Below are 13,013 nucleotides of genomic sequence, written 5' to 3' on the forward strand. Positions count from 1 at the left end.
AGATATTTGCAGATTTTAGGAGTAAGACCAGAGTCCAGGACTCTTTCTTCTTTGGGCTACAATCAAGTTCTCTCTTGTTTATATTCATTCTAGTCTCAAGTCTGCATTTCTTTTCTACCAGCTTCATTAGGAAAGATTTAGAATGACCCTATCCCAGCTGCATCCTTTCCTGGAAAAGGAGAGCTTGACTCAGCCCAGGCTCATAAGGACCAACAACCAAGGTCTTCCACTCCCTGGGTGAATGATCTAATCACCGAGCTATTCTATGGCAGTAGACATGCCAACACCAACTATTGTGCTGAGGTTCTGGATTGAACTTGAGTGTCTGCATGTGTTAGGAGTCGTCTAATAGACTTAGCCTCATCAGGAACATTAGTGGGAGCTTGCCTCAGGCAAGAACGTGCCAGGGTGTGTATGGCAGCCTGTACTAAGCAACCTTAGGAATTTTGCAATAGAAAATAGAGATAATAACAAGTTTTTAGTAACTCTAGGATCAAAACATCCTGGATTTTAGGTGCTCTAGTAGCTCTTGAACCTTTGTGCTTGAATTCCACTTAAACCTGTTTTTTAACTGTGGTGGGCAGTCTGGATGCTACTGTCATCTTCTGTACATGGGCGCGCACATCTGGATGTAGACAAGGTCAGGGAGAGGGATGCTTCATTTTTCCTGACCTCTATGAAAACTGCTCACCTCCCCTCACTGCATTTTACTGCAAGTTTCAAAAAAAAGACTTTCTCCACAGTGAAGACAAAACCTCACGAAGCGTAGGACTCAGGGGGAGTGAGGCAGTTTCCTGTGAGGTTGACATATCCCTCTTCCTTTCACATGTGGTGAAGGACACAGGAACATCTGGCCTTGTATTGTCAGCTCCTTTGTGTTCAGTGGAGCTTCACTGGAGTCCACTGTAGATCTGTTGGTGATGTAACTGGCAGTAAAATGCTTGCCGCTGGTCTTCCATTTAAATTTGAAATCTCTCTCTCTTCTGCTCCCCTCTGTCCTCCCAAAGGTATGAGGTAACTGAGCAAAGTTAGGCTTTCAAAAAATAGTTATTTGTAAAATTATCTGGGTCCTAATTTTTCATAACAGATCAGAACTGTCTTCATTGGGGGAATACAAAGGCTAAAGGTTTAGTTTATGTTGAATTGCAGTCAGTGTAAACTGCTACCAAATACCAAATCCATTCCTGCATCCAGATTTAGGGATTGCTTATGCCATCGAGCACATGAACTTTATGAGCTACTTATTATTATTACATTATTCATATAGATATAAAATCATATATGTTGACTTTTTTTTTGGCCTGTCTGTTTTTCAGGACCCGAGGAAACTGCTTTTTGCTACTGGTGAGTCTGTTGCAAAACTGAATGAGAAAGTTTGCTGCTTCTCATCATCACTCTCCAGACAAAACATTTCGATCCTGTGTTCGCATGCTCCATTTGTTGTATCTCATCTAGGTTGAGATGTTTTATTTGTGTTAATATAACCTGGGTTTGCTTATCCAATAGTCAGGAGGGAGGAGTTACATAAGCCCTGTAGTAGGATGAGCAGCATCTTCAAAGCTGTTGTTGTACAGATGAGTCAGTGGAAAATCATCAGTTTCAAACAGAGATTCTGCATAATATTAAAACCAAATTCCTAAATGATCCAATTTCTAGAAAAAGAAACACAACAAAAAAGTGGTCTTCTTGCTTCAGCTGGTTTATTTAAGGGTTGGTTTCACCTCAGAGCCATCTAAACTGTTACACGGGAATCAGGCTTCAGCACTCATAAAGAACAAATAAGCAAAGACATTTTTGGTGCAGGAATTTGGAAGGGAGCAACATTTGGGTTTGGAGGGGTAGGCACAAGCCTGAGCTGTAGTGCTTCCCAAGCAGGTAAAGGTCCTTTCTGAGGTTATCTCTCTTTCTCTCTTATTTAGATCAAATGCAAAAATCCCAACTTGGTAGCATTTAGGGCAAGGTCCAAAGGAATCAGTCTGGACAGCAATAAATGGGGTTCTAGACCTGTCAATCCCAATACACTTACTAGAATTGGCAGCCTGTGGGAAAGGGTTTTCCAAAAACCCTAAGCAAGGTTTAGGTCAGTTGAGAGCAGAGGAAGTGAGAAAATGAAATGATGGAAATTGAGGTACAAGTTAACTGCTAACTGGAAATAGGTTGGGTAACTGGTGCAGTTAGTGAATCAGTGGTGAAGGCCTGAAAGAAGGTAACTCACAGAGGAGGGAGTTAAAGATGGGGAGGAAGAATCAGAACAAGCAGCTAGTATTATATTTAATATCTTAGATAAAGGAGAAGGACTTAGGGTGAAGAATGAGTGTAGAGGGCTCATCAAATATTGTCACAGTTTCTGGGGACACCTTGAGACCTCTCTAGCTGAGCAGAGGACCTGCAAGGGGGAACTCCTTTTACCCTCTGACAGCTGGGAAAATATTGCATTTTCAAAAGTTTGAGCACATTGCTGCAAAAAGCAGTGATTCCAAGTCATCTTAAGTATAAAATTACTCAGATCACTCCCCATCCTAACAACTGGTAATTAACATTTATTATTTGTGCCGTGGGAGTGCGCACACAGGGACCAAGATTTTGCTGCACTGGGAGCTGTACAAATATGCAAAAAAATGGCCTTTTCCAAAACGGTTCAGAACTAGATTTATTGGCTGGTCTTCTTAACACAGTGAAGAGAAGGAATAAGGAGTTGGAAGGATTTGCAGTGTGATGGCTTTTCAGATCAGTCCAGGAAAGAACTTCCTTGCTTAAGGGTGTGAGGCTAGCTCTGGGAGGAACAAGTATTCAAGATTATAGTTAGTGGAGGAAAAGAGAGACAAGGACAGGAAGGAGAGCAAACACTACAAATGCAATGATGAATTGGGGCAAGGTTGTCAGTGATTTCATGTTTGCGGTTTGATGGAGAAGAGAAGTGAAGAACTGGATGTACAAGGTGACCTGTGGCTTGAGTGACAATGTAGGGAGCTGGATCAAGTGCTGTACTGCAAGTGGATTGGAAGTATTTGTGTCAGAGGGGAGACTGATTGCACACTACATATCAAATTAGATTAAGAAAGAAGAAAATAAGAAGGAGGCAACGGAAAGAATTCCCATTTTTTATTGCAACTGCTTTTAATTGTAACCTTTCCATGAAGAGGTGAAATTATGTTTCTTATGCAGTTAAAACTTCCATTGATTGTGGGACCGGGATTTGTCCTATAGTTTGTAAAACTGAGGAGTGATTTGGGATGTATCAGATTTTGGGTACCAGACTTTTCAACAAGTAGATATTGAGAAGTTTATAAAAAGATAAGATTTAAAATTGTGTCTTTATTGCTAAAGAGTCTAAAATCACAATCAATTATTTAAAAGAATAGCTTGTTCTTATCATTAGGATGTGGTCATGTAAAAGACTCTGGACCATTAAAATCTGTGGTTTTGCCATTTATGTCCATGAAAGGTGGTTGAGACGCTTATATTCTGACACTAAAACGGCACTTATTTAGCTTTGTGCTTGGTGATTGGCCTAACTGACTTTGTTTAAACCCAAACACGTGGCTTTTAGGGTGACCAGAGACTATGCTTAAAAACTATAATTCTTCAACAAGTAAAAGATTTTGATGTAAAGCTTCATGGATTCTAGGTTCTTAATTCTTAATTCAGATTCTTAATTTCTGGGATGGCAATTTTGAAGACAAGGTGCTCAGAAAAAGTGGTAACTTTGGTTGGGATTTTTCTAATCTATGTTTAGGCTGATGGTTTACTGTACTTGGACAGGATTCTACTTTAGGATGAGGTGAATCATGCTGTAGAAATGCTTGCTTCTCTCCTTTGACTTAAAAAAGAGCTGAGGATAGACTAGTTCTGATACAAGTCTGCATTTGAGCTGATGGGTCCAATCCTTAATGTTTTTAACCTTTCCTTCTCAAATGCTGGCTGTAGATCACTCTCACAGACCTTGCTCTACGGGCAACAATTTCAAGCATGGTACAATGCCGTGGAGAGTAATTTCAGGCTCTTTCTCATTCCAGGATGAAAGGGGTTGGCAAACAATTGTAGTGACAGCTTGCATAGAAATTGATTTGCTTGAAATTCTGTCCCTGACCAGGTTTTTAATTGTCATGTTCAACAGGGTTTAGGGTTTGGAATAAAAAAGAGATATAGAAACTTGTACAGTCAGTCTTACAAATAAACAGATAGACAGGATTTGTTCTTGGTTACCTGCTTAGAGACAAATGTCATAAGCAAATGATTACAGGAGCAAAGACTAATAGGAAATTAGTGATGCATGGTGAAATGCAAGGAAAAGGGCAGTTTGCTCTGGGAAGGTGGGAAATAACACAACAGCTCTTCTTTCCTATCTGGTTTGATACATGAATTTTCTTCAAGAGATAAATACATGCAAGAGTTTGATTAAATCAAGATTTGTATGTCTAATAACTTCCACTTTCTTAAAAGGTCATAGGAGACAAGTATACCTCTTCACAATTCAAATGTAAGTTATCTTATGTCTGTTTTAGTTCCAGGTCTGACTGGAGTCATTATGGTGTTAGTATTATTCCTAATGTGTACAGCTTCTACGTATGCCATCAGGTAAGACATAATCTGATCATTATGCTGAAAAATGCCATTCGAGTAATCATATTCTCATACTGATTAGAGGGAATGAAGAGTAAATGCAATAGGAGGCAAGAAGTATTTAAATGAGTGTTAAAAATACCACTTTTCTTGCCCTTTTTTTTTTTTTTTTACTGGCTTGCAGGTAAATTAGCACAGTGAATTTTGTATTCAAAAAATTACAAAACCTGATTAAATTGTCTTCAGAGAAAAATATTGTTTGAGGCATGTGCTCAGTTAAAAATCTAGACCTTTAAATATTCAAATAGTCTTTTTCCCTGTTTGTACAGGGAGGCAGTAAACTAAGCATATGGAAAGTTCTGTCCAATGCATAAATTAAGTCCGCTGGAAGTAAAATAAGATGGTATCTTTATCTTAATTATTTTCACCAATTAATTGTAACAGCAAACTGTAAAAAAAAAGTAACAAAAAACCCCAGCAACAAAGCAAACCAAAACAGAATTCTGCTACTTAAGTAGAATGTTGCTTTTTTAGAGCTCTGCTTCTGGTTGTCAGATATATTCTTTTTTAATGTCTATTATAATTTTGAGACCAATGCAGCATTGGCTCAGAGTAGCTGCTGGGATTTCTAAAGGTTTGGTCCTCCAATGGGTTCACATTCTGCACCAACATTATTGAACACATATTATAGTACATTTGAGTGACCGGTACCTTGGAGGTTCTAGCCCAACACTGTAGCCTTTTTAAGGCTTGGATTCTGCAATTGAAGCATATAAACCCCCCCCCTTGATTTGTATAGCAGTCTCTGGTGAATTCAAAGACTGATTATGTAAATACATCATCTCAATTCAGCAAACACTGAAGCATATTTTAATTCCATATCTTCAAACATTAATGGTGCTCCACTGATGTGAGCTAGATATGTGGTTTTGAACTTTATTGAACTAATCTGTCTTTCCTGAGTAGCAATGTTACCAGGCACTGATTCAAGAAAGTAGTTCAGCAAATACTTTTGCACCTTTTGTAGACAAAGATACTTCCAGGATTGAGACCTTTATGAGGAACTGTAGGCTACAGAAGTGCAGGATAAGACTGCTGCACAAGATGTCAGACATGGCTGCACATTACATAGTCCACACAGATGGCTCTACTTGCAAAAGAAAGCCAGTTTTGGGAAGATGGAAAAATAAAACAATTACTTCACTCTGCAGCAGTGAGCCAGAACAAAGTCCTATTTTCTCCAAGGCTGTGAGAAATTAGAAAAAAAGAACAGCATTTATTAATGATTGAGAAACTTAGGAACATATATGTAGTTGTAAACGTATTCTTGGAAATAATAATTTTGGGGTTCACACAACAAAGTTTTCCATCTTTTGAAATTACATGCTTGTTATTTCCTTCTTCAATTACTGTAAGTGCAAGTGCTTTCCTGCCTTTCTGCCATCTAGCCAACAGAATCAAAGCCCTTAAGAGATCATCTGCATCTCCTGTTACTCTAGCAATAATTCTTATTTAGAAATTTTATCCTGGCTTCTCCCTCAGGCATATGGCTCAAGCTTGTCTTTATAGTGTGTTTTCCTAAGGAAACAAGCTTCCATGTGCATCTTTCTGTTCCTTTTCAATCTCTTTCCCTGTGGATTCTCACGTGCCTTATGATGGCTAAGCTCATGCTATAGTCTTAGGAAGATTAATTGTAAATGTTCACTGCCTGTCAGAAACTGAGCTTTTTAAAAAGTATTTCAGAGACTATTATACTCTCTTGAATTTCAGCCCTAATCTGCTCTCGCACACTGACCTGCTTAATCATTTCTTCCTTCATATGTTCTTCCTGAAATTTTTCTACGCATGATTATCCTGCTATTTTCGTGCCTTTACTTGTTCAGTAAACTGTGTGAATAAATATTAGGAGGACTGAATTAGCTGCTAATGTTTTAAAGGGGGAAAGTGAATATTGTTTGACAAATTGTCTTAATTTTTGCTATGTCATACCTGAGAATTAGACCGACATTTTTTGTTCAGTAGTTGTTTGTTGGAAGGATTATGACGTTATTAGAAAATACAATAAATCCTGTGAATAAATGTTTACATTTCTGCTAACTTTCAAATGAATGTTTTTCAAGAGTATTTTCATTGAACACAATTACTAGTGACTTTGGAAATTATATCTTTAAAAGAACATTAAAATATAAGTTGCTTCAATGCCATCTCTTTTTGTAACCAAATATTCCAGTCTTCAATTTCATCTTCTAAACTATCACATATATCTTCCTTTTCAAAACTAGCTGTAACAGGGTTACAAATATTTTTCCAAAACTGTGCTGCTTACTGTGTCCCTTTAAATCATGGCAGTCTCCCCTTACATTTCTCAGTAAGTTAACTCTTGCAGGTCTTCACCTGCAAAATTCTAAAGTAGGTTAACCAAAATTAAGATTAAATATTCAACTTCATCTCAAATTTTCAGGACTTTGAGTTCCTAAGAAATGCATTAATTCTGTGAATAATGTCTATTTTAAGTCCTAAGAAGAAGGTAAAGAAAGTAATAAATGTTCTGAAGAACTATAAAAATATATATGTAACAGTAGGAAGATTATTGAGTGTATTAGAATACTGTATGTAGCTGTAGGACACACAGTTTAAGAAGGATACAAGTAAGAAATATATAATTATTAAAGTGTGGGAAAATATGCTTCGTGGTAAGAGATTCAAGGATCTTCATCCCTTTAGTTTAAGGAGGTGAAGTTGAGAGGACTTCATTGCATTTAGGGGAACTTGATACATGTGAGGAACCGGGATTTTGTAGTAGAAGTATCTGCAGGAATGCTGAAAGAAGAATGAAATGCGCAACTGGCTGGAAGCTGACATTTAGACATATTCAGACAAGAAGTGTACAGTAATTTTAGCCAGTAATAATAATTAGCTGTTGAAATCAACACATCAGAAGCTGGAATGACTTTCCATCACTGAAATTTTGAAAAATTGGTGCATTCTGAAAAAAGTGCTGAAGATCCAATAAAAAGTAATTCAACGTGCAACTTTTGGTATTGTAGCAAGATACCAAATTAAACCAGAGCTCCAAGACCTGTTTCGGGTCTGGGGTAAATGTTATTCTCTTTGTGCCTTCTCATTTGGCTTCCACTCCCCACGCTATCATCCTTTACTTTCATCTTGCTGATGTTCACTCCCACAACTCCTTACAGATACTGATGAGTGACTGCATGGAAATGCCTACCAGGGTGTGGGTAGTTAGAAATGGTTTGAGCAGTCTCAAGGAGGAAAAAGTGTTAGTGTGGTGCTGAATGGGGGAAAGATGGCAGGGTGAAGGGAAGGTTTCAGAGCCCAGCTGTTGCTGGGTTCCTTAGAACTGCCCTTGCTTGGGTTTTATTTTGGTGGCCCTCAGACGATCAAAATTATTTTTTCTGTCTTGAGAAAGAAAACAACTCTGTATTGACAGAAACAAATGCAGTGTATGTTTCAGATGTATTGAAGCATAGGTAGTTAGTTGTTTATGTAAAAGGCCATAGGAGGGGAAAAAATTCTGAAAAAAGTTAGCTATGTCGGAGGAGTAGCTTCTTAAACTATGTTCCCACAGTTAAGATTGTTTTTTATTTAATAATTGTTTTGGCTTATGAATGGGGGTAGCTTTTTTGGTTTTGGAAGGGACTCTTCTACCATGGTGCGTAGTGTGAGAGGTGTGTTTGTGTGCTATGAAGTAGAGTATTTTCTTAACCATTTGGTTGTTGGTGGTTATTGGTGACTATTTTACTCAAGAAGAAACAAACAGGCTGAACAGAAAACAGTTCCAGATGGCTATTTTCTTTGGTCTTGGTTCTTCTTACATTACCTAACAAATTACTGATGAAAGGAAGTCCTCTTTCCCCTTCACCTCTCCTGATCCTCACAGTGGTAATGTTCTTCTTGTTCCTCCCAAGACCATCAGTCTTAGACCCCCACCGTATGTGGCCTCCTGCCCTAAAAATTCTCCTACCTGTCCTCTTGTTGCCTCCTTGCTCTAGTTCCCTTTCCTCCTGTGTCTCCTTCCACTCCATACCCTCACAAGTTTCTTTTACCTATCCCACCAGCCCTTCTGCTGCTGTCTATGCTGCCTGTTTGTATGTTGTACCAGTAGTGACACATTAAACACCACAGCCCTGTATTGGCAAGGAAGCATTCACTGTAAAGAGGTTGAGTTTTGAGCCTGGAGACTGAAGAACTATTCTAGCTACAAGGGTGTGATAGGGACTAAGTAGGACCTATGAAAGCAGTGAAGACTCCTAATTTAGGAACAGTTCTTCAGCTGGCTCTGGACTTCTGTGTCCTTCATCTCTCTTTCTCAGCTTTTTACTTCTGTGCCAGTCACCTGTTCTTCTCAACACTTAATTGCTTGCAAGTACAGTGTGGCTGTAGAAATACATACTGGGCTTTGACTATTCTACATGACTACATGGTGTATAATGATGTCCTCTGTGCACAGATCTGCTTTTAATTAGCAGTGATTCCTTCTGAGTAAAACAGCATTGAACCATGGTTTATTCTTTTCAGGGTTTCAAACTATGACATCTTCTGGTATACACACAACCTTTTCTTTGTCTTCTATATGCTGCTGATGCTGCATGTTTCTGGGTAAGTAAATGGAAAACACTGTCCCTTTTCCTGAAGCACAACCAGAAAGAGCAATTCCCTTGATTACTGCCTCTCCCGAGCTTGCTTGTGCACAGTGGGCCAACTTCTTGACAAGATGCTATGCTCTTCAGTTTTTCAAGAGGTTATTGTTTAAATAAAGTTCAGACCGTAGCTTGGAGAATTGTGTGTTAATACAGCCAGCTAGCACAAACTTCTTCACTTTCAAGTTTATTCCTTGTCCATGTTACCAGTTTCTAGTGGGAAAACAAGAAAACATTATTGTTTCTTTTCTGCCCCCTCTTACCTGGCTGCTGAGAGGAGAATGCGAAGCAAAGTTGCTCATCCCTTTCTCTTTCCTCTCTACCTTCCATTTTGACTCGTAAGGAGAGGGAAGGAACGGCTTCTCCCTAATTATCTCTTTCTCATTGCTATGATACAAAATTTACTAGTTTTTCTTCTTGCTTTCACAAACATCAGACCATGTGCCAGTTCATGTCCCATGAAGCTGATGGTCAGGTCTGTATCTGGCACAAACAAGCCCAGCTCTACCACAAGGTAAAGCAGCTTCCACAAGTTACTCTGTGTGAAAACCTGGTCCATTAACATATCTGAAGTTTCCTTTGTGGATGTAGGTGCAGAGATTGGTATAGGGAATGGAACATGTATTTGAACGAGGTTTATTTCTCCATGTCATCAAACATTTACTGAAACATGGGGTGCTGGAATGTCTGTGTGAACTCGGCACCACTGCTTAAAGTAAACAGTGAAAGGTAATTAGGCCTAGCAAGATCACAGTAGGAATATATTGTTGAACAAAACAAACGCAGCTTGAGATCTGGTGAATTGAAATAATGAGTTCAAAACAATTGAAACTCCTGGACACAATTCCAGTTATCTGTGGTTTGTTTTTTTGTTTTGTTTGTTTGTTTGTTTTTGTTGGTTTTTTGTTTTGTTTTTGTTTTGTTTTGTTTTTTGGGGTTTTTGGGTTTTTTTGCTATGGCATAGCTCTTGTTCATAGCTGGGGAAGATGGATCTAACCTGTTCTCCCCATCCTGGGGCAGGATGAACTTTTGCTAAATTATTCTTGACAGGTGTTTGTCTAACTTCTTGAAAACATCTGGTGACTGAGATCCTGTAACCTCCCTAGGCAATCTGTTCCAGTGATTGCCTTCGGAGTATTTTTCATGTCCAGTTTAATTCATCTCCTTCACTGTATGATCCTTTGCCCATTGTCTTCCTAACCATGTTGCCACTTCATGAAGGAAGAAGTCTAATTGGAGAAGTTCACAAACCAAGGCTGCAGGAATACACCAAGCATTAAACAGGCATCTTCTTGTACACAACCTCCTTAATATTGAATTGGAAAGCCTTTCAGTGCGATTCTAAAAGAACAGAGTGTCAGTTAAAAGTGGGAGAAGAATGAGTCATGAAGAGTGGGAGTCAGTTCAAGTTTAAGATGCCTAAATGTAGGTCTCTACATGTTTTCTAAGTATCTGTCTCCCATTATAGTCTAATGAGTTCTAATAAATACAGTCAATGGAGCCTCGAGAATGCTTCAGCTAACCTGCTGCTACAAAAATCTACATTCAAGTCAGCTGGATTGATTTCTGGGCTCCATTGGTGATATTGATTAGAAGATCTCTTCTGAGAATAAAGGAAGCTTAGGCACCCACGCTTAGGTGCCCAAGTGACTCCTACATGGCATGTCTTAGAGATTTGCAGACACATAGCCAGTTACTCTACAGAGCAAGGCATTTCCTGTGGCTGGACTGTGCAGGCAGGTTGGGTGAGGATTTACCGGTCTTGGGAGTCTCTCCTTTTGCATATTTCCACATTATTCCTGGATTTTTGTTTTGTTTCAAACTATTATAGGTATGTTCTTACAGTATCCTCTTCTTCAGGGTAGCCAGGCACTTCTCAGCAGTATATAAAGTGACATGATTCATCTGTTATATGTAATTGGTTTGTTCTTTCATCCCTACCCTAAGGGAGAGGAGAATCTTTCGGGGAATTATTCTTAAAGACTTTCGTTGCTCTTGTACTTCTTGCGACGTGACTTTCAAATATTTTAGTGGCTTAAGGCTCGGTGCATATCTACATTAATTTATCAATATTTTAAGCCAGTAATAGCAACAACAAAAAATAGTTTATGTAAAAACAGAAGCTTGATGTTTCTAGTACGAATATAAGGAGCTATAAAACATATGAAACATTTGGAGCCTGATCCTCAGCTGGTTAAAATTTGGTACTACTGTGGAGTTAAGTGGGTTATGCTGGTTCATAGGAGCTGAGAATAAGAGTCACTAGAATTATCCAAGGGTTTATCTTCCGAAGGCTGAAAATTCTTAAGATTCCATCCACACATTGACCTTTAGGAGACCCCTCAAGCAACTCACCTTGAGTTGAGCAGCGGAAGATGGATGAGAAGGTAGGAGCAGTGTAGTTCCCTATCTAAGTATTGAGAACCATTGACCTCTAGCTTATCATCATAAAAATTTCAAGAAATAGTGATATACATTTTCCAGCTCTAGCCGGAAGTGCATGTTGTCTCTATTTTGGGGGTGGAAAATTGGTGCAGAGGCTGATGTATGCCCATGCAAATAGACTGCATGCTGTGTTGCTCAGCTAGTAAGGCACTTTCATATGACTTGCCCTTTTTGTCTCTCCCATATTTGTTTGCAAAGGATGTCTGTCTCCTACTTAGTGGCATCCATATATCAATTTTTATGTATTAAAGTGTTGTACTGAATAAATATGTGAGGATATATTTTAGGCTCCTTAAGAGTTGTGCAGAACTCAACCTTTCTGGGAGCTGATCTTGGGTGTGTAAGACAACTTGCCTTTCCTTGACAGCTTCAGAAATGGGAGTCATTGCAGCTGCTGTTAACAGGCAGCTTTGTCATCCCAGTTTGCCACTCAGTTAGCATGTATGTAATAGTTTAAATAAACTAGAGATCACTGGAGGGGATGCTCATGTTTGCAGTTCAGCTATTCATGTCTCAAGGAAAACTTTGAATCCTCTTTTGGGATGTTCTGAGAACAGAGAAGCTGCGAGAGCAGCTGGCAGGCATGCACACAAGGTTGATTGAAAAAATATCACATGTGCTGTGACTTCCAGCTAAGTCCATGAGGCACCATAATATTTATGGAGCAGGGAACAAGCTTAATGCTAGGGGTATCTGTCACTTTGCAAATATGCGATGACCAACAGTGATGCCAGATGCAAGCGATAGGCATGATTGGCAATAAATACAGACAGAAGCATGGGTGTAGGCACATGGTTGCTTCCCAAGTGATTCTCCCAGGGTCGGACGTGGAATTTAGAGTGAGCAGGTTTAACTTCCAAACTGTACATTATTCACTGGACCATGCAGGAATCTTGTTACTAGCTGTCAGGACTGCATTTCAGTAGGGAAGATTGCCAGTAGCCTGTCGGAACCCATTTAAGTTGGGAATATTGCAGAAACCCTACTTCTTTCTCTTCTTGTGAATTAAACTCTGTCACTGCTGCTGCTGTGTGTGTATGTTGGGGAGAGGAGGGGGGAGCATATGTCCTTATGTTTGATCGTATACTTGAGATGAGCTTTCACCACATGGCCTAGCACCCAGAGGACACGTCTCAACACACATTATTTCCCACCCAGCACCATCCTATACAGCGGTCCTTTAGCCCTTTGGGTTTTTAAATATTCCTCCTTGTGGTTTTACTGTCATCAAATCCAGATTTGGAGGCAAGTAGTACTTCCAGGGAATTTTATTACTATATTACCAGTTCTTCCCCGTTTTCAATGATTCATTAATGTGTTGAGATATCCCAGAGTATCGCAGGT

The 13,013-nt window shown here is 39.2% G+C and overlaps 1 protein-coding gene across 19 annotated transcripts in view; it reads left to right on the forward strand.

The window, feature by feature from the left end:
* Nucleotides 1-13,013, forward strand: part of NOX4 (NADPH oxidase 4) — a 185,965-nt gene that overhangs the window by 14,909 nt on the left and 158,043 nt on the right. For 16 of the 19 annotated variants that reach the window (XR_012773839.1, XR_012773840.1, XR_012773841.1 and 13 more), the window contains exons 6-8: nt 1,317-1,344; nt 4,506-4,578; nt 9,103-9,183. Coding sequence is in view for 7 of the 19 variants with exons in the window: in XM_075491138.1 (XP_075347253.1) it covers nt 1,317-1,344; nt 4,506-4,578; nt 9,103-9,183 (182 nt within the window). In the remaining 12 variants the exon portion in view is untranslated. The remainder of the gene's footprint in view (nt 1-1,316; nt 1,345-4,505; nt 4,579-9,102; nt 9,184-13,013) is intronic. The other 3 variants (XR_012773834.1, XR_012773838.1, XR_012773835.1) reach the window with 3 other exon arrangements.

This window comes from Mycteria americana, chromosome 1, assembly GCF_035582795.1.
Source record: "Mycteria americana isolate JAX WOST 10 ecotype Jacksonville Zoo and Gardens chromosome 1, USCA_MyAme_1.0, whole genome shotgun sequence".
Classification (NCBI taxonomy): domain Eukaryota; kingdom Metazoa; phylum Chordata; class Aves; order Ciconiiformes; family Ciconiidae; genus Mycteria; species Mycteria americana.